The 23422-nt window shown below is 34.5% G+C and overlaps 1 protein-coding gene across 5 annotated transcripts in view; it reads left to right on the forward strand.

The window, feature by feature from the left end:
- Positions 1–23422, forward strand: part of LOC118189582 (uncharacterized) — a 160238-nt gene that overhangs the window by 128412 nt on the left and 8404 nt on the right. The window contains exon 12 of one of the 5 annotated variants that reach the window (XM_085825594.1): positions 19157–19400. The exons of the other annotated variants lie outside the window; for them this stretch is intronic. Within the exon in view, the coding sequence (XP_085681720.1) occupies positions 19157–19209 (53 nt within the window). The 3' untranslated portion in view covers positions 19210–19400. Of the gene's footprint in view, positions 1–19156; positions 19401–23422 lie in introns of those variants that run through there. 5 annotated transcript variants of the gene reach the window in all.

Below are 23422 nucleotides of genomic sequence, written 5' to 3' on the forward strand. Positions count from 1 at the left end.
TATTATTTTTTGCAGACTGTAAGAGCAATACTATAAAAGTAAACTTGAACTTTCGATTATGTCAAATAGAATTTCCGAATCTGGAGCTCCCAAAGGATCGTACAAAACGAAAGTATGTTTCGATGTCCATCAAACAAAAAGTGGAATTGCTGCAAAAAATGGATAAAGACATGAAGAATGTGACAGAGAAGTTAGTGAAAATGAAAAAATTTCAATTGACAAGTTAGTCGGTATTTTCGGCACAGCAATTAACGGAACTTGAACAGTGGAACTTTGTAACTGAACAAGAAATTATGTCTGTTTATAGAATTAAAGAGATAGTATTATCACATAAAATGAAACAACTTACATTGAAAGAAATGTTTAATAAAGTAAACAAATAAATATTAAGCTTTTTTTTTTTTTTGTAAATTTTGATACCCTTTAGATCATAATTGTTCTTTATTTCATAAATTACGGTTTCATATTTTTAATTTGAGAATTTCTGCATGCCATCTTACGCGATTTAAACTGATGATCTATAATCCGGAAAAATCGATAATCCGGAATCGCCGAAGTCCTGACGAGTCCGGATTAAAGACTTTTGACTGTATATGTTTTATGTTAATAAATTAAATATAAAATTATGTAGTTGTTTAAAATGGAAAGATTCTTATTATTATTAACATAAATTTAATGCATCACAGTTTGTCCCATTCACAGAGTTGCCAACTCTCCCGCCAACCCGATTTACAATATATTTCTCCCGACTTTTTCTTATTCTTAAAATTTCTCACGATTTTTATGGAACTTGGCTTAATACTTTGTTATATGAACAAAAAAAAAAAGTGATTTTGGATGTCTGAAAGCAATTGAATTTTCTCTAGATTATATCTAAAACAAAACTTTGCGAATTAGATAACTTCTGCTTTGTGAGTGAGAGCACATACGTATCCAGAAACGTCGTTCTCCAGTTCTGCAATGGGCATCGTGCTCCATTGCATGTCACCTGGCATATATTAACCAATGAGGACAAAGCAAGCTGTTATTTGGATGATCTTTAGTTATTTCGGTCATTTTGTCCTGAGTTGTGTGAGTACACGTGCCTTCAGAAAAATAGTTTTAGAAATTATCATATTTTCTTATGTCCTGCGAGAGAGGTAAAATATTCGTGTACGTTTCAAAAATCGTACAGAGTTGGCTTTCCTTCCATTATTTCCTCAAGGAAATGTAATAAATTTGCCATGTGTACCGCCTGTTATTGCGATTTTTCGATTTCGCATGGTGGAAGGGCGGATGTTCTCAAACATGTGCGTACACAAAAACACAAGGACAAAATGAGTTGTTTTGAAAAAAACGAAAAATTTAATTTTTATTGGGAAGCGGAGGACCAAAAAGTTATTGATGCAGAATATCTGTTCTCTGCCTTTTTACTGGAGCACAACCTGCCACTGAATGCATCGGATCACGCTGCAGCTTTATTTAGAAAAATGTTTCCCGATAGTGAAATCGCTAAGAAATACTCAAGTGCAAGAACCGAAACAGGTGTAATTGTTAAAGAAATGGATTTGAAAAATAAATCTTCAGTTATTGATTGCATTAAAACAGCTCCGTTCTGCCTCTCTACGGATGGAAGCAATAATACCGATTCAAAACTATATCCAATTAGTGTTTCTTTTTTTAATCCAGAGTCTTCAGAAAATGAGTGCAGTTTACTTTCTGTCCCCACTTTAGAAGGACATTTGACAGGCTTTACTATAGCACAGCTAATTATTAAAAATTTAACAGAAAATGTAGTCCCTCTGGATAATTGCTTAGCACTTGGTGCCGATAATGCACCAGTATTGGTAGGCTTGAAGACTGGTGTTGCAGGCATCTTAAGAAAGGAAAATTCAGATTTTCAGATTGTGAGGTGCACCTGTCACCTCTTAAATTTAGCAGCTGAAAAGGGGGCAGCTTCTTTACTAATAAATGTGGATGAAACAGGTGTAATTGTTAAAGAAATGGATTTGAAAAATAAATCTTCAGTTATTGATTGCATTAAAACAGCTCCGTTCTGCCTCTCTACGGATGGAAGCAATAATACCGATTCAAAACTATATCCAATTAGTGTTTCTTTTTTTTAATCCAGAGTCTTCAGAAAATGAGTGCAGTTTACTTTCTGTCCCCACTTTAGAAGGACATTTGACAGGCTTTACTATAGCACAGCTAATTATTAAAAATTTAACAGAAAATGTAGTCCCTCTGGATAATTGCTTAGCACTTGGTGCCGATAATGCACCAGTATTGGTAGGCTTGAAGACTGGTGTTGCAGGCATCTTAAGAAAGGAAAATTCAGATTTTCAGATTGTGAGGTGCACCTGTCACCTCTTAAATTTAGCAGCTGAAAAGGGGGCAGCTTCTTTACTAATAAATATGGATGAACACATTGTTGATATTTACTATTATCTTGAAAGGAGTTCTAAAAGGGGGGGAAAATTGAAACATTTTCAACAGCTGCATAACAGCAGGTTACAATTAGAAAACTTGGATGAAGTTATAAAATCAGTTAGGATTGACACCCAGTGGAGTTTAATTGGAAAAGTGAAAGGTGCTGATGGAACTGTAAAATATAGTGAACTGTCTAGAATTGTGTTACCATCTTGTAATAATAATCCTATAGTAATGCAGAGTGTGAGAGGATTCTCAGTGTTGTTGCGAAAACGAGGACTAAATTTAGATCTAATATTAGTGATGACACATTCGAAAAACTTTTATTAGCGAAAACAGGCTAACGTGGCAATTGCTGTGAACAAAATTATGAAGTTTCTTTCTTAAAGAAAGCAAAATCTGCCACTGTTTATAACATTTGTACGAAAACTAAAGTGTCTTTTTTTTTTTTTTTTTTTCCCTTAAACGATGCAAGTCATAAAAATGTTTTTTATGTGTAAGGTATTTTTTGTTGCTTGCATTTAAGAATTAGTTACTATTTAAAGTTAATTCATTATTAAAAACTATATTTTTATCATTTAAAAAGTCTTTTTAACATTGTGAAAAATCTCCTGATTTTTTATTGTCGTAGGTTGGCAAGTATGCATTCAGTGTTTATTCTGTTGATGTTTATTGCATTTTTATCGCATTAGGTCATTTAGTCAATTCCTGATTTATTGGAGTAATGCCAGGGATGATGACGGTAATTAACTCATAATTAAACCAACTAAAAGAGGAAAGGAATAACCTATATTGTAATTAACAGAAAAGTGCTGTTAACAAATTTTTTGTGTTTACAAGTTTTAATGTAATATATACAGTCAAAAGTCGTTAATTCGGACACCCATAATCCGGAATGATCTATAATCCGGATCTCAAAGCTAAAATCTTTCTACGCATGGGCATAGGCGTTTTACGCGTGCGCGCAAGACATTTACGACTGCGCATATGAGCGTTTAATGTGTAACGGACCGTATAAGCTAAAATTATCTAATTATCTATTTCAGTTAATGTTGATGATTGCGTTGTTTCTTAATCTTCGAATTGGATCCGGCTTTTTATTTTTTGCAGACTGTAAGAGCAATTTTATAAAAGTAAGCTTGAACTTTCGATTATGTCAAATAGAATTTCCGATGCTGGTGCTCCCAAAGGATCTAGAAAACGAAAGTATGTTTCGATGTCCATCAAACAAAAAACGAATTGCTACAAAAAATGGATAAAGGCATATCCTTTGTTTATCTAACCGTTCCGAAATCTGTTTATCAATTTCACGCTGCTCTGCGCGGGGGGGGACGTCGCGCCGCGCAATGAACTGGAAGTTGATCTGTCAGCACTATCCTTATCTTCAGGGCAGATGTTTTTATTTTATTCGGCTTATAATTTTTTACTAAATGTAGTATTTAATCTCGATGTACTCCATCTTTGATATGATTTAAATCAAATTCCTCGTCATTATAAATATCACGAATACAAATCAAATAGTTTTCTGGTTGCAATTTCCTAATTTCGGCTATGCGTAAGGTATGCTTTACACATGCACGCGTTGAAAGAAATGTTTAATAAAGTAAACAAATAAATATTAAGCTTCTTTTTTTTTTTGTAAATTTTTATACCCTTTAGATCATTATTGCTCATTATTTTATAAATTACGGTTTCATATTTTTAATTTTATAATTTCTGCATGCCATCTTACCAGATTTAAACTGATGATCTATAATCCGGAAAAATCGATAATCCGGAATCGCCGAAGTCCCAACGAGTCCGGATTAAAGACCTTTGACTGTATATATATATTTATTAAGCCATTTGCCATATGGTTTTTGTAAATGAAAATTACAGTAAAAATTCACTCACTATATATACTATATATACTAGGAAAATAATCATCATTAGAAACAAAATAATAAATGCTGTTAAAGAAAAAAATTCACAAGAGAACTTAAACAATACTGTTAAGTTCAAACTTGCATAAAAACGTTAGGGAGAATGATTCATTTGTTTTTTACAACTGAGCGTTTAGTTTGGATTTCATAAAGATAAAAATTTAAATCAATGAGATGGATGAATTTGCTTTTGTTGAACAAGCAAATCGATGACGGGTTCAATAGACAAGGTTGCAATTCTTAATGCATTTTCAAGATGTTTGTCAGTGATCTTTGTCCTATTTTTGTATGCTTCATTATTGAAAATTATTGCTCGCAAATATAGGTACTGCCAAAGGCTGAAGATATTAATAAAGCATGATTGTGAAAATTAGAATATTTATCACGGGGGTAGGTAATATTTATAAAACTCCCGTAAAAAAACATCTTCAAATTTTTCTTTCAATTGAATGTCACTTCGCAGTTTATTGCATTCTATTTGAAGGTAATTTACTTATTTCCAGGGAAAATGGGGTAGAAAATATGTTGAAATACTCTTCATTTTTTCGAAAATTTTGAAATCTGTTTTCAAATTTTTGAATTAAATCAAAAATTAATGCAGCATATTTTACATACAGTCAAAAGTCTTTAATTCGGACTCGTTGGGACGTTGCGATTCCGGATTATCAATTTTTCCGCATTATAGATCATCAATTAAATCTGGTAAGATGGCATGCAGAAATTATAAAATTAAAAATATGAAATAAAGAGCAATTATGATCTAAAGGGTATCAAAATTTACAAAAAAAGAAGCTTAATATTTATTTGTTTACTTTATTAAACATTTCTTTCAACGCACGCATGCTTAAAGCCTACATTACGCGTAGTCGAAATTAGAAAATTGCAACCAGAAAACTATTTGATGTGTATTCATGATATTTATAATGACGAGGAATTTGATTTAAATCATATCAAAGACGAAGTACATCGAGATGAAATACTACATTTAGTAAGGAATTATAAGCCGAATAAAATAAAATCTGTTGGCAGTGGTGATAAAGGCAAAGCATGTTTTGCTTCCCTTAAAATAAAGCTAAGACTAAACTAAATAAAATCCTTGCTTTATTCCGTAAATAAAATAAAAGAGCTAACACTTTAGCCTTTACATTTAAAATCATTTAGTGAAAGCAAAGTAGCATTATGCTAACTCATAATAACACAAGACAACAAGAACACCAAAAACTTTTTGGCGATACCGGCGTACATATATATTATATTCAGCCAACCCGCCGATCTTGACGTTATCGGCCAATCAGCGGCAACCACGTTAGCTTACCGCCAATCGACCTCTGATCAAAATTTGCATGTGGAAAACTAAAGCCAACAAACGGCCCTCTTTTCCCCATGCAAAGACAAAAACAAAACTTTCACAGAAGTTCATAGTTCAGTTCTATTATACAAAATACTTATTGTCTTTAAACACTGAAAACATCTAAACAAAACTTTCTTAAATTAACAGCAGTCACTGCTTTTGTAAATAAGTCGGCAGTATTTAATTTACTGGTGATAAATTTAAGGTCAAACACTCCATCATTTACTAGTCTTCTAACAAAGTGATATTTTACGTCTATATGCTTAGTTCGGCGATTTTCTATTGGCGATCTAGAAAAATCAATGGCAGACTTGTTATCACAAAATAGTTTACACTCTCTTAAATTAAACTTTAAAATTTCATCTTGTAAGACATTTTTCGTCCACATTAATTCCTTCGCTGCTTCAGATAAGGCGATATACTCTGCTTCCATGGTTGATAAACTTACACATTTTTGTTTAACAGTTTTCCAGATTACCGGTACTTCATCTAAATATAATATAAATCCTCCCATGGACACGCGGTCATCTCTATTACTTGCATAATCAGCATCTGAATAACAATGTAAATTTAGATGTTTAATCTTTGATAAGTTTAACTTATATAATTTAGTACTATTGAGATAACCAAGCAATTTCAACAATGCTTCCCAATGCCTAATTCCAGGATTCTCCTGAAATTGTGATAAGATATTCAATGCATATGTAATATCAGGCCTTGTCCTGTTAGCTACAAAAACTAAACATCCTAACAGATTTCTAAAGGGTAATGTATGCATTTCCGTAATTTCTGCACTTGCAGGTGGACAATCTAATTTTGTAAGAATAGTGCCCTTAGCTATGGGAAGTGAAGTTATTGGTATCTGGAAATGTTTAAATTTTTCAAAAATTTCTTCGATATATTTTTGCTGATGTATAAAAAACCCATTTTTAAATCTCTAAGAATTCAATTCCAAGTAACGTTTTAGTTTCGCCTAATACTTTAAGATCAAAAAACTTACTCAGCTGTGAAATTACTTTATCTATACTATATTGATCTTTACTAAAAATCACCATATCATCTACATATAACAAGATAATTACATTTGAACCCTTATAAACACAATTACACCATTGTATTTTCTTTAAATGTAGATTTTCTAAAGTACTTTCAAATTCACAAAACCGTTCACGGCCGCTTTGATGTAGACCGTAAATGGCCTTGTGTAATAAACACACTTTATTTTTCTCTTCGATAAATCCCTCTGGTTGGGTCATATATATTTTCTCATTTAGGTTTGCATATAAATATGCGTTCTTTACATCTAACTGACAATTAGTCCATCCATATAAATATACCAGTATAGTGAAAAATATTCTTATGATTGAAAAATTTACTACAGGACTGTAAATGTCATCAAAATCTTCACCCCTTTTCTGCCTGAATCCCTGTGCTACTAGGCGTGCTTTGTATCTAACCACTTGATTCTTTTCATTTCTTTTTAGCGTATAGACCCATTTGTTTCCTATTTCTGGCTTTTCGACTAATTCCCAAACCTTTCTTTTCTTTATTGTGTCGATTTCTTCTTTCATTGCCTTATCCCATTCTTCGGCAATTACTGATTCTCGTGCTTCTTTAAAATTTTGTGGGATAACTATTTCTACGGAATTTGCCTCTTCAGACGCAGAACTAGTCTCCTGTTCCACGAAATTAACTTTCCCCGAGTATTCGTTTTTTCCACTAAAATCGAACTTATCTTTTTCATATTTAATATTTCTTGCCTCACAATACTTTTCAATATCATTATAGGATCTAAAACGGGTGTCTGTTCCCTCTACATAATAATATATGTCTGTACGTGTTCCATCTGGCCTTTTAACTGCTTTTCTTTGCCAGTTTAAGTCTGATACTTCTTTCGGAGTAGATTTGTCATCTGACAACTTTATTTCTTCTCTAGAAATTTCCTGTTCTTCATCTGATTCTACTAATAGCTCAGATTCCTCTAGTCTTTTAAATTTAGGTTTAGATTTCTGTTCCAGGATGCCATTTGCTGCATACAGTTTTTCATCGAACTTCACATTACAGGTTTCTGTTAATGTGCGTTCTTCTGGCAGCCATATCCTATAACCTCTAGTTTCCTTCGCATATCCTACCATGATTCCTTCTTTGCACCTCATTTCTAATTTATTCCTAATCTGTTTTGGCACGCCAACATAGGCTTTACAACCAAATACTTTAAAATAAACAACACTGGGTTTTCTATTTAGGAACTTTTCATAAGGGGTTCGGTTGCTTTTATGACATACTCTGTTCCACGTATGTACGAAACAGCCAAGAGCTTCTGCCCACCATTCTTTTCCCATTTTACTGTCATTAAGCATAGCTTTAACTGCGTGTAATGCCGTTCGGTTAAAACGTTCACACACACCGTTCTCTTCTGGGGTGTACGCGTTCGTGCGTTCAACACTAATTCCATTTTCGGCTAAGTACCCTTCGAATTGCCTATTACAGAATTCCCCACCATTATCAGTGCATATGCTTATTAATTTTCTATTTGTTAGTCTTTCCATTTGCCTATGATAATTCTTAAAGTTGTAGAACGATTCGTTTTTATTTTTCATACAATACACTGTTACTAATCCACTATAGTCATCTATAATAGCAAGAAAATATTTACTCCCACCCTTAGATGGAACTGGTAGTGGGCCACAAACGTCTAAATAAACCAACTGCAATGGTTTATCTGATCTCTTTGGAACAGTTTTAAAAGTTATTCTAATAGATTTAGCAATAATACACGGTTCACACCTCTCCATTGGTTTTTCCAATTTCTGGTAACCCTTTCACGCTTTGATTCTTACTAGTTTTCTTAATATAATCAAAATTTACGTGGCTAAATCTCCAATGCCATAGCATCACATAGTCTACTTTATTTAACTCTCCAATTTCTGTACCATAACCAGCTTTCTTTTTATTTGTTGCATATCTAACATGATAAATTCCATCATATATTGTTTAGCGTAGCATAATCTATCCCAATTATTAAAGTATATCCACATCTTACCTTTCGAAATCACAAAATGAGCACCTGTCTAACCTTGGTCCCGATAGTAAATTTCTTCTTAGATTTGGATTATATAAGACATTATCTAACTCAATATCCAATTTATTTGATTGCCTACTTTTACTGCAAATTTGACGGTACCCTTTCCTAGTACTTTACTTTCACAATTTCCTACAGCTAAAGACATACGTATATCGTTTATTTCTTCAAAATTTGTCATTAAATTTCTGTTATTACAGAAATGAGTTGTAGCTGCAGTATCTACAACCCAATTAAATTTATCTGCGTTACCTCCTTTATCTGTAGTTGTTACATAATTTTCTACTAACATTAATTCGTTATCTTTAAACTGTCCATTTTTATTGTCTAATTTAAACTTCTGATTTTTACTTACATTTTCTTTATATTGAGCGATTAAGTGCCCAAATTTATGACATCTGAAACAAGGTCCTGTTCTCATATTCCCCATTTTTTTTTTTTCTTAGATTTAGTTTTATTTTCAACTCTATCTTTCCCTGCATTTGAACTAATAGTATTAAACACGCTTACCTTGCTGTCATCTAAATCGGCATTTACCTGGCGAAGTCGGCTTTCTTCCCTTACCAGTTCTTCAGCAATTCTTTCCAGCGTAAAATCTTCGTCCTTCCACCTATAGATCAACTGTACAATGCCGGAGTATTACTGGGTAATCTCCTTATTGCCTGAAATCCTTTAAAAAGATCTGCCAAGTCGTGACCAGCTTCAGTCAACTTCTTTGCAGTCATTCTTATCCTCATGATGAATAATCCTATTTCTTCATTTGGCGTATATCTAATACTAAAAAATTCATCCAGTAACTGAATTATCCTTGCTCTTGTTTTGGGTTTGAATTGCTTCTGTAGAACTTCCCACGCTTCTTTACCACTTGAACATTCTTGTATCAGCGCCCTGAACTCAGCTTTAATTCCGTAATATAATGTAGTGAAGGCTCTGTTCTCCCTCAGTGTGAACTCCTGCTTTTCACGCTTTGTTGCACTTTTATCTAATTCTTCTTCTTTGTCCTCTATGAAGCTCCAACAATTTCTATCCAGTAACAGCATTTTCATGTCGACTTTCCATCGATCCCAGTTGTCATGGTTTAACAACTCAAAACCTTCAGGTAGTAATGACATCTTCAATTAAGTGTGAGCACAACGACTTAAACAAACTTCTAAGACAGGTCAGCTTCTTTTCGTGGATAACGGCCCTCTTCACCTACATTCCTTCAAAGCTGAGTTGAACTGGATGACTGATTAGCTGTTGACGCTGGGCCCATAACCCTGTTGGCAGTGGTGATAAAGGCAAAGCATGTTTTGCTTCTCTTAAAATAAAGCTAAGACTAAACTAAATAAAATCCTTGCTTTATTCCGTAAATAAAATAAAAGAGCTAACACTTTAGCCTTTACATTTAAAATCATTTAGTGAAAGCAAAGTAGCATTATGCTAACTCATAATAACACAAGAGAACAAGAACAATATATTATATTCGGCCAACCCGCCGATCTTGACGTTATCGGCCAATCAGCGGCAACCAGGTTAGCTTACCGCTGATCGACCTCCGATCAAAATTTGCATGTGGAAAACTAAAGCCAACAAAATCATCTGCCTTGAAGATAAGGGTAGTGCTGACAGATCAACTTCCAGTTCATTGCCTACCGCGATGTTAAATTAATAAACAGATTTCGGAATGGTTAGAGAAACAAAAGATATGCCTTTATCCATTTTTTGCAGCAATTCCACTTTTTGTTTGATCAACATCGGAACAGGCTTTCGCTTTGTAGATCCTTTGGCAGCTCCAGAATCGGAAATTCTTTTTGACATAATCGAAAATTCAAGCTTACTTTTATAAAATTGCTCTAACAGTCTGCAAAAAATAATAAGCCAGATCCAATTCGAAGATTAAGGAACAACGCAATCTGCAACATTAAGTGAAATAGATAATTAGATCATTTTTGCTTAGCTTATACCGCTTGTTATACATTAAACGTGCATGCGTAAACACATATGCGCATGCGTAAAGGTATTATGTGTTGGCAGTGGAGATAAAGGCAAAGCATATTTTGCTTCCCTTAAATAAAGCTAAGACAAATCTAAATAAATTTCATGCTTTATTCCGTAAATTAAAATAAAATAGCTAACACTGTATCCTTTACATTTAAAATCATCTGAGTGAAAGAAAACTAGCATTATGCTAACCCATACACATTCGGCGATACCGGCATACATATATATAATACTCGGCCAATCAGCAGCAACCACGTTAGCGTACCGCCGATTGACCTCCGATCAAAATTTGCATAAGGAAAACTAAGCCAACAAATGGCCCTCTTTTCCTCATGCAAAGACAAAAATAAAACTTACACAGAAATTCATAGTTTAATTCTTTTATACGAAAACACTTGTTGCCTTTAAACACTAAAAACATCTAAACAAAACTTCCTTAAATTAACAGCAGGCGACGCTTTTGTAAATAAGTTTACTAGTGATAAATTCAAGGTCAAACACTCCATCATTTACTAGTCTTCTAATAAAGTGATATTTTATGTCTATGTGCCTAGTTCAGTGATTTTCTATTGGCGATCTGGAAAAATCAATGGCAGACTTGTTATCACAAAATAGTTTACATTCTCTTCAATTAAATTTTAAAATTTCATCTTGTGAGACATTTTTCATACACATTAGTTCCTTCGCTGCCTTCGATAAGGCGATATGCTCCGCCTCCATGGTTGATAAACTTACACATTTTTGTTTAACAGTTTTCCAGATTACCAGTACTTCATCTAAATATAATATAAATTCTCCCATGGACACGCAGTCATCTCTATTACTTGCATAATCAGCATGTGAATAACAATATAAATTTAGATGTTTAATCTTCGATAAGTTTAACTTATATAATTTAGTACTATTGAGATAACCAAGCAATTTCAACAATGCTTCCCAATGCCTAATTCTAGGATTCTCCTGAAATTGTGATAAGATATTCAATGCATATGTAATATCAGGCCTTGTCCTGTTAGCTACAAAAACTAAACATCGCAACAGATTTCTAAAGGGTAATGTATGCATTTCCACAATTTCTGCACTTGTAGATGGACAATCTAATTTTGTAAGAATAGTGCCTTTAGCTATGAGAAGTGAAGTTATTGGTATCTGAAAATGTATAAATTTTTCAAAAATTTCTTCGATATATTTTTGCTAAACCCCATTCTCATTCTCTAAGAATTCAATTCCAAGTAACGTTTTAGTTTTGCCTAATACTTTAAGATAAAAAAACTTGCTCAGCTGTGAAATTACTTTATCTATACTATATTGATCTTTACTAAAAATCGCAATATCATCTACATATAACAAGATAATTTTATTTGAAGTCTTATAAACACAATTACCATTGTATTTTCTTAAAATGTAGATTTTCTAAAGTACTTTCAAATTCACAAAACCATTCATGGCCGCTTTACTGTAGACCATAAATGACCTTGTGTAATAAACACACTTTATTTTTCTCTTCAATAAATCCCTCTAGTTGGGTCATATATATTTTCTCATTTAGGTTTGCATATAAATATGCGTTCTTTACATCTAACTGACAATTAGTCCATCCATATAAACATACCAGTATAGCGAAAAATATTCTTATGATTGAAAAATTTACTACAGGAATGTAAACGTCATCAAAATCTTCACCTCTTTTCTGCCTGAATCCCTGTGCTACTAAACGTGCTTTGTATCTTACCACTTGATTCTTTTCATTTCTTTTTAGCGTATAGACTCATATGTTTCCTAGCATAGTTTTATTTTCTGGCTTTTCGACTAATTCCCAAACCATTCTTCTTTCATTGCCTTATCCCATTCTTCGGCATTTACTGATTTTCATGCTTCTTTAAAATTTTGTGGGATAACAATTTCTACGGAATTTGCCTCTTCAGACATGGAGCTAGTCTCCTGTTCTACAAAATTAACTTTCCCCGAGTTTTCCATTAAAATCAAACTTATCTTTTTCAAATTTAATATTTCTTGCCTCACAATACTTTGCAATATAATTATAGGATCTAAAACGGGTGTCTGTTCCTTGTACATAATAATATATGTCTGTACGTGTTCCGTCTGGCCTTTTAACCACTTTTTTTGCCAGTTTAAGTCTGATACTTTTTTCTTAGTAGATTTGTCATCTGACAACTTTATTTCTTCTCTAGAAGTTTCTTGTTCTTCATCCGATTCCGCTAATAGCTCAGGTTGCTCTAGGCTCTAGTCTTTTAAACTTAGTTTTTGATTTCTGTTCCAGAATGCCATTTGCTGCATTCAGTTTTTCATCGAACTTCACATAATCTGATTTGGCACGCCAACATAGGCTTTACAACCAAATGTTTTAAAATAAAGAACACTGGGTTTTCTATTTAGGAACATTTCATTGGGGGTTTGGTTGCTTTTATGACATACTCTGTTCCACATATGTACGAAACAGCCAAGAGCTTCTGCCCACCATTCTTTTCCCATTTTACCATCATTAAGCATAGCTTTAACTGCGTCTAATGCCGTTCGATTAAAACGTTCAGACTTACCGTTCTCTTCTGTCGTGTATGCATTTGTGCGTTCAACATTAATTCCTTTTTCGGCTAAGTACCCTTTGAATTGCCTGTTACAGAATTCCCCACAGTTATCGGTGTATATACTTATTAATTTTTTAAGTCTTTCCATTTGCCTATGATAATTCTTAAAGTTGTAGAATGATTCATTTTTATTTTTCATACTGTTACTAATCTACTATAGTCGTCCACAATAGCGAGGAAATATTTACTCCCACCCTTAGATGGAACTGGCAGTGGGCCACAAACGTCTAAATAAACCAACTGCAATGGTTTATCTGATCTCTTTGGAACAGTTTTAAAAGTTATTCTAATAGATTTAGCAATAATACACGGTTCACACCTCTCCATTGGTTTTTCCAATTTCTGGTAACCCTTTCACGCTTTGATTCTTACTAGTTTTCTTAATATAATCAAAATTTACGTGGCTAAATCTCCAATGCCATAGCATCACATAGTCTACTTTATTTAACTCTCCAATTTCTGTACCATAACCAGCTTTCTTTTTATTTGTTGCATATCTAACATGATAAATTCCATCATATATTGTTTAGCGTAGCATAATCTATCCCAATTATTAAAGTATATCCACATCTTACCTTTCGAAATCACAAAATGAGCACCTGTCTAACCTTGGTCCCGATAGTAAATTTCTTCTTAGATTTGGATTATATAAGACATTATCTAACTCAATATCCAATTTATTTGATTGCCTACTTTTACTGCAAATTTGACGGTACCCTTTCCTAGTACTTTACTTTCACAATTTCCTACAGCTAAAGACATACGTATATCGTTTATTTCTTCAAAATTTGTCATTAAATTTCTGTTATTACAGAAATGAGTTGTAGCTGCAGTATCTACAACCCAATTAAATTTATCTGCGTTACCTCCTTTATCTGTAGTTGTTACATAATTTTCTACTAACATTAATTCGTTATCTTTAAACTGTCCATTTTTATTGTCTAATTTAAACTTCTGATTTTTACTTACATTTTCTTTATATTGAGCGATTAAGTGCCCAAATTTATGACATCTGAAACAAGGTCCTGTTCTCATATTCCCCATTTTTTTTTTTTTTCTTAGATTTAGTTTTATTTTCAACTCTATCTTTCCCTGCATTTGAACTAATAGTATTAAACACGCTTACCTTGCTGTCATCTAAATCGGCATTTACCTGGCGAAGTCGGCTTTCTTCCCTTACCAGTTCTTCAGCAATTCTTTCCAGCGTAAAATCTTCGTCCTTCCACCTATAGATCAACTGTACAATGCCAGAGTATTACTGGGTAATCTCCTTATTGCCTGAAATCCTTTAAAAAGATCTGCCAAGTCGTGACCAGCTTCAGTCAACTTCTTTGCAGTCATTCTTATCCTCATGATGAATAATCCTATTTCTTCATTTGGCATATATGTAATACTAAAAAATTCATCCAGTAACTGAATTATCCTTGCTCTTGCTTTGGGTTCAAATTGCTGCTGTAGAACTTCCCATGCTTCTTTACCACTGTAACATTCTTGTATCAGCGGCCTGAACTTAGTTTTAATTCCATAATATAATGTAGTGAAGGTTCTATTCTCTCTCAGTGTGAACTCCTGCTTTTCACGCCTTGTTGCACTTTTATCTAATTCTTCTTCTTTGTCCTCTATGAAGCTCCAACAACATTTTCATGTCGACTTTCCATCGACCCCAGTTGTGATGGTTTAACAAGACAAAACCTTCAGGTACTAATGATATCTTCAATTAAGTGTGAGCACAACAACTTGAACAAACTTCTAAGACAAGTCAGCATATTTTCGTGGATAAGGGCCTTCTTCACCTACATTCCTTCAATGCTGAGTTGAACTGGATGACCGATTATCTATTGGCGCTGTGCCCATAACCCTGTTGGCAGTGGAGATAAGCATATTTTGCTTTCCTTAAATGAAGCTAAGACAAATGTAAATAAAATTCATGCTTTATTCCGTAAATTAAAATAAAATAGCTAACACCTTTACATTTAAATTCATCTCAGTGAAAGAAAACTAGCATTATGCTAATTCATAATAAGACACATTCGCTGATACCAGCGTACATATATATCATACTCGGCCAGCCCGCCGATCTTGATGTCATCGGCCAACCACATTAGCTTGCCGCCGATGACCTCCGATCAAAATTTGCATAAGGAAAACTAAAGCCAACATTATGCACATGCACAGAAAGTTTGTAACTTTGAGGTCCAGGTTATAGATCATTCCAGATTAGGGACGTCTGGATTAAAGACCTTGACTGTATTTTGTGCAACTCCCAGGTTATGTGCAGCCTTCTAATTCAGTACCTTAAAAAAATCTTGTAATTGTCTATGATTAATTCCTTTTGCTCTTATAAAGTTAATGGTTTTTATAACAATGCTTAATACACTTTCCATTTTTTAAATTATTCCACATAAATTGCCCTGATGTACAATACAATGATATGCCATTAAGATGATATTGCCAGCAGCGACAACTTCATTATTAACCATTTTAACGAGTCCTCCATTTTGACCGACCATCGCAGGGGATGCATTAGTTATGATAGCTGATAAATTTTGCATAGATAAGGGAAACCTTTTCATCGTTGTTTTTAATGCAGCGAATAAATCTACAGACTTGGTTGTGTTCTTTAACGATAGTAAAGCAACCATTTCTTCTGTGATACTATAATGATCATTGATTCCTCTTATAAGGTTTGCCAATTGTGCCATATCAGAAGCATCAGTGCTTTCTTTCGTCCATGGATAACGAATAAAATTTAAAATTGATTCATTTGCTTTTTAAAGACTTTTCAACTTATTTCCCCAACTCTTCAAATTCTTGTGCCTAGAGTTTAATGTGATAAACTGATTTTAGAAAAATCCAACTTTTTTTTTCAGGACAAATTATGTTTGCTACGCTTTCAATACATTCTTTTATAAATTCGCCATCAATAAAGGGTATTGATTTTTTCGCTATTAAATTTGCTACAACATAACTTGCTTTTGCAATGTTATTATTATGAGTGGCTGTCTTTTTTTTAAAAAAAATTGTTCAGACAATAGCCCTTTTTTTTAGGTATGTTATTTTATTTTTATGGCAAATGCCGAGATATATGTAATATTTTGCTGCATGCTTTTGATTGTAATGTTCATTCAAATTGTAGTCTGTAAAAACTGGCACAAAGCCCCTACAAGTTAAGCAAAGTGCTTTACTATTCTCCTCAAAAAAAAGTATTTCTCCATCCAGTTTTTATTAAAAACTCTTTTTTTCAAATTCAAAAAAAATTGATATATATATATATATGTGTGTGTGTGTATTCTGCTTGTTTTTTTTAATGACATGGAGGCCATCTAAAAAAATTATATATTTTAATTTTATAAGCAAATATCCATAATGAATATGAATTATACATACTTTTTTAAGAATTTAATACAAGAATTAGGAACTTAAAATACAATACAATATACTGCATATACAGATATTGTTCTTTGTCAAAAATTTGTATACATATTTAAATTTTTTTAAGTTTAACGACGGCAAAAAGACATTGACAATTAACGGTTGTTTATTTTTGGAAATATAAAATTGAGTGAATACATGCATAATTCAAAACATAAATTCTCGTGTTTTAAAATATACCATGTGGAACCAGTTTAGAATGTATTTAAATATTTTGCAAGTTGTGAACTTTTGTGAAATGCAGAAGTATAACTTAAACTACATGCTAACTAATTTGGGTACTTTTCCGTTTCGCCGGCACAAATCTCGCCAAGCAGACTTTATTGACGACAACGCACAGTATGCACATAAAAAATGTTAGTTCTAAGAATTTTTATATTTTGAAGGCATAAACATTCTAATAGCATTTAAAATTTTGTAAAAAGACATTAATTTAAAAATTTACTCTACTTTCATGGTTCAACATCCTGAGTCGCCAGTTCGTATCATGTGACCCCAAGTGATCTCATTCCATGTAAACTACGTTCAAAAATCTAATTCTCTCAGTAATTATTTACATTAATTATTACATTAGTTAAATCTTAGTTTGGAATACAAGTTTAAATGCAAGAGTTATTTCAATTTGTACTAATAGCTTACTCAGAAATTATGTAAAACAGCAGTGCTTTACTTCTTTAGTGCATTCTCATAAGAAATGATGAATTTAACCCTTGACTTTGCCTTTTCTCTAATTTCGCCTTTGGGTGAGCGGTGCGATTTCTCCTAATTGACTTAATTACCACGAATGGTCTTAGGGCATAAAATTGAACTATCTGGTAAAAATTCTATGTAATTGTATGCCAGTATTGAAAGAGACAATCAATCTGATAAGAAATGGCGGCGACTTGTTTTGAAAATGAGGTGTAAAAGGTTACCAGCAAGGATATTCCGTTTGGCATCAGTGGTACCATTATCGGTGACTTTAATCGCCTGCGCCAGCAAAACGGAAAAGTACCCTACATTGTATAGCTAATAATATTATTTGTACTTATTATTATTACTTATAAAACTGAAATTCTGGTCCCTCAAATGATGACACTTTGATGACCCTAAAAATTGTAACATTGATTACTAAAGTAGATTGACTACTAAAACAACCAGAGTTAAACTTCAGGAAACTTCTATAAATTGTGGAAATTAATAAAATTCGAGTGATTGCTGACTCGGAAACAAAGCTTAATGAGAAGACAACTTTAAAAATTAAAGGATAATACAAAAAGTACTAAACCCAAGACAGTAATTATGCAAATACTCTGAGTCGAATACTTAAGTGTACACATGCGTGTCTGGATCTGTTATTGTGGAATGGATACAAGTGAATGAGAATCGTTATTTGGTACTTATATTATTATTTTGTTATTTGGTCAGCGCAATGCCACAAGACTGCTACAGCTGTCATGGAAGCTGTACGCTGCAACAGGAATCCGAGTTTCACTGTATACAGTTGCCTAAAGGCTTTGTGAGATAGGGCTGTATGCCAGAAGACTTAGTTTTTGGGTCCTGCTCACTGTAGCACACAAGGAAGCGCTTTTAGCATGGTGCAATTAACATGTGCCTGACCAGACTTCAATGTAGCACCATGCTGTTTACAGGTCAATCAAGATTCAACCTGGACACTGATTCTCGCCATATCTGTCACTGGAGAGATTGTGAAACACAGTACCTTCCCTCCCTGATCAGGAAAACGATCATTACGGTGATGAAATGATAATGGTTTGGGCAGGCATTATGTTTGACAGCCGCAATCCCTGCATACGTTTGACAGTTTTCCTCACTGCTGTGAGGTATAGAGAGGAATCTTAAAAGCTCTACGTTCGTCTTTTCAGGAGCGAAGTTCATCCTCAGTTTTCGTTAATAGATGACAACTCTTGTCCACATAAGGCTCAGCTGGTTGATGATTAACTAGAAAGTGAGACTATTCAATACCACATGTATTGGGCAGCCAGATAGATCTCCTGGCCGTAACCGTATAGAGCAGTGGCACCAAACTTACGAAGCTTATGAGCTACCGTACCGTTTTTAAATCCTACTGTGAGCTACCAACCAAAAGAACTCCCCCCCTTTTTTTATGTTGCATTTGTTTATTACCCATAAACTTACATTTCGAGTAAATATGAAATCAAATTTAACTAAACTATATATAACAAAAATTAACTGAAATTGAGTAGTAAATAAGAAAAAAATTTAAGTGTAGTTAACTTTAAGTGTTAATCAGTGAGTCTGTTTCTGTATTAACATCATACTGGAAAAAGAAATTCCACACAGATATGTAGAGCTGAATATTGCTTCAATTTGAGACAAACCTGGACCGTAATTGCTTATTTTTCTTTAGGAAGAAGAGGCCAAATGAGCTTGGAGAAAGTGATTTTACAGATAAATCAGTGAGTTCCAACTCTCTTGCAGGATTATCTTCTTAAAAATCAAAATGCTCCATGACAGAAGTAGAGAATTTTCAGCATCAATCTCTATAAAAGCCAATTTGACAAACTGTACAACAATGAAATCCTTTTGAAATCTTACAGCCTTTGTTGAATTCATTTCTCAAATCTGAAATAATTTTCAACATATTATTTGCTATTTTGTGGAATTGGGTAAGACCCTTGCTTTTCAATGGTTTATTTCAAACAGGCAATGTGTTTGCATTCACCTTGGATGATATTTTTTCCCTTAATTCCAGCTTTTTTAGAATGAAGCAACATCTGATATTGTTCCCCTAATATTTTTATCCTTACCTTGAAGCTGCAGTGTTAAGGATATTTATCTAATTTTTCGGTGATGTCTGCAAAAAAAGTACCGTATTGATGCGAATGTAATGCGCATCAGTGGTAAGAGGAATTTATTAAATCTTATTTTATACAACAATGGATTTGTATATAAACTATCAATCAATGGTATGATAATTTTATTTAAATTTAGATACCATATTTTATACAACAATGGCTTTATACATAAAGTAGCAGAACATAGAATTAACCTATTAGTGGGCTATTGTTATGTGAAACAATCATTGTTAATTACCACTACTGTATATACGGTACCTATCGTAAAATATGAACATGAAATAAATCGTAACATTTCTATGTAGCTAACAGTTTCTACAATCAGTGATTAATAGTAAACTTCCTTTATTCACTAATGTTTTCATCACTGGAATCTTCGCAGCTCTCTTCGTCAGAAGCAGATTCATTTCTTCTTTCCTCATCATCATCCTCGGCGTTCCAGAGCACGTCATCTTCACTGTCATTCAATGAATTTGAAATGCAACATTTCTTGAAAGATTTCATAATCATTGCTGCCTCAATGCTTTTCCAGGCAGCAGAAACCCAGTATGCAACAATGTGCGGTGCAGCACGCTTAATTTTTCCTGTCGGGGTCAATTCACGGTTTGGCTCACGAAACCATTTTTCGTACTCCGTCTGAATGTACCCCTTAAAAGGTTTATTTATACTAACGTCCAGGGGTTGTAACACAGATGTCATCCCTCCAGGAATGATAAGATCACTGCCTAGGATGTGCATCTTCTTTTATACGTCGTCAGTGAGATGACCACGAAATGTGTCCAGACAAAGCATTGATGGTGGATTGGAGAGCCTACCAGTACGGTTTTCCCATACATTTTGGAGCCAGTCAAGCATTAATGATTCTGTCATCCCCCCTTCTCTTGGTTTCGAATCAGGACATCATCTGGGAACAGCTTTTCATTCTTAGGGGTTTTAGGGCATGTTTTCCATTTGAAGATTAAGAAAGGGGGGGGGAGTTTGCACCCGTCTGCTGTTATTGCCAGCATCACTGTTACGCAGCGATCAAAGTCAGTTTTAAGTTTTGAGGTAACGTCAGAACTCATAACCTCAACCATTCTTATGACTGACTGTATTCGCAGAAAGCTGTACAGATTTAAGGGCAGACATTATCTCAGTTTTATTTTTTAAAATATCAAATAATGCATATGCAGCTTCTAAAAATGCAGTTTTCATTATTTTGCCATCTTCCTATTATTTCTTATTCTGTGCAATAATATTTGAAATTCGGAATGACGCCTCGGTTCCTTTATTTTTGTTTAATGGTTTTAAAAAAGTTTATTGTTGAGCATTAAGTTTAGATTTTAGCTGACTTACCTTTTCTATTTTTAGAGCAGAATTCAGTGGGAAATCCTTTTGAATCCCTGTGTGACCGATTTTGAACTGACATTCTTCTGATACACTTACATAGCATGACAAACACACATACACTGGTGTGCAAAAATTAAGGACAAGACGGTTTTTTTTCAATATAACTTTGTACAAAAGCTTTCCAAATCAACACATTTAATACCGTAAGATCCCCAATACGTAAGGACATGAGTAATGTAAGCAACACTTACTAAAAGAGAAATCAGAGGGATAAAAAGAAGCTTTATTGAAAAAGTAGCATGGAGCGCAATGCGACTGAAGGCCGAAACATCCCTGTGATGGGTGTACAGCAAGAAACATCCGGTCTTTAATAGGGGATATGATCTCCCCTGACTGCTAGGCAGGTTTCACAGCGTCTGTCCATTCTGAGAATGAGGGTGTCAATGAGTTGTTGAGGCATTGCTGCCCATTCGTCTTGCCACGCCAATCAAAGCTCCGGAATCGTTACTGGTGGTAAGGTACGAGCTGCCAAGCGTCTGCCTAGAAAATCCCATACATGCTCAATGGGATTGAGATCCGGAGATCGTGGCGGCCAATCCATACGTTCAATATCCTCACTCTCTAAGAGCTGTTCAGCAGCTACTGTGCGCTGACATAGTGAATTGTTGTCCATGAAAAGGAACTGCGGACCCATAGCGCGTCTAAAGAGACACACATATGGAAGAAGAATCTCGTTACAATAACGGGTCCCGTTAACTGAACCTGCATCGAACATGTGAAGGTCTGTACGACTACCAAGCATCATGCCTTCCCAAACGAAAACACCGCCACCTCCATACCTGTCCCTTTCAATGATGTTCGAGGGATGATTGCAGCTTCCCCGCTCTCTCCAGATGAGTATGCGATGAGAACCGCTACTCAGACTGAATCTGCTCTCATCTGTAAAGAGTACTTGTCCCCATTCATTGTCTCTCCAATTCTGGTGTTTCCGGCACCACAGAGAACACCTTCTCCGATGAGCAGGCGTTAGAGGTACACACCGTACAGGGCGTCGTGCAAACAGACCACCGTGCTGTCTTCTGGCCATGGTAAAACGCGATATCGGTCATCCAGTTGCCTGTGTCGTGTGTCTAGCGATTTCTCCCGCTGTCTGCCGCCTGTTTCTTCTGGCCTGTAAGGCAATATACTGGTCATCTGCGGGTGTGGTTCCTCGTGGACGACCACTACTAAACCCCCAGATAGCTGTTCCTGTAGTTTGAAATTGTCTCCAAAGTCGTGAAACAATGCTGTGAGCAATTCCGAACTCTGCAGCCACACTTGTCACACTGCATCCTTCCTCCAACTTCCCAATGATTCGACCTCGGGTAAAAGCATCCAGATGTCGTCTAACAGATTGATTATTCGCCATTTCTCGCTGAGGCAGCAACTCGGTGTGATTTTAACTGCTATACGGCGTGCAATCTCTTTGCCAGAAATACCGATCTTACCCCGACAACATGCTTTATACTACTCAGACACTCCCCCATTACGTCTACCTGCATATCTGCGCATGTGCTACCGTACATCACCTTACTTAATCTCCTGATTGGTCTTTCTGTCCGCTCCGTCTCTTCGTTCACCTGATATACTATTTTTTCGACTTCGTCCTTAATTTTTGCACACCAGTGTATTTGTCCTTTTCCTGAGTAAAGAAGAAATCGATTTCCCATTACAAATGAAAGTGATAAGTTGTTTCCTTTTTACTTAAACTTGCCATTATTAGAACAGACCTGGCATAGTACCAATGTGTAAATCAGACTATTCAAACTAGCAAATGTTTAATATACACATGGAAAAATTGATATACTATTTTTTCGACTTCGTCCTTAATTTTTGCACACCAGTGTATTTCTTCTTTTCCTGAGTAAAGAAGAAATCGATTTCCCATTACAAATGAAAGTGATAAGTTGTTTCCTTTTTACTTAAACTTGCCATTATTAGAACAGACCTGGCATAGTACCAATGTGTAAATCAGACTATTCAAACTAGCAAATGTTTAATATACACATGGAAAAATTGATATACTATTTTTTCGACTTCGTCCTTAATTTTTGCACACCAGTGTATTTCTTCTTTTCCTGAGTAAAGAAGAAATCGATTTCCCATTACAAATGAAAGTGATAAGTTGTTTCCTTTTTACTTAAACTTGCCATTATTAGAACAGACCTGGCATAGTACCAATGTGTAAATCAGACTATTCAAACTAGCAAATGTTTAATATACACATGGAAAACACAGCATGTATACCTCACACATCTACAATCAACTATGAGATGAGGCTGACAATGGCAGTTGCACGGGAGAAATGAGCAGTTATTATCGTGCACTCCCCCCCCTGTCATCAGTGTCAGCTCAGTGGAGGAATCAAGGTTAGCCAGTCATGATCTATCGAAAATGTTCCCAAGAGCTAGCTCGCAATCACTGGTATAGAGCAGGGGTCTCCAAACTTT

Source organism: Stegodyphus dumicola, chromosome 10 (genome assembly GCF_044657685.1).
Source record: "Stegodyphus dumicola isolate Sdum_Otavi_A_Nest chromosome 10, ASM4465768v1".
Lineage (NCBI taxonomy): Eukaryota > Metazoa > Arthropoda > Arachnida > Araneae > Eresidae > Stegodyphus > Stegodyphus dumicola.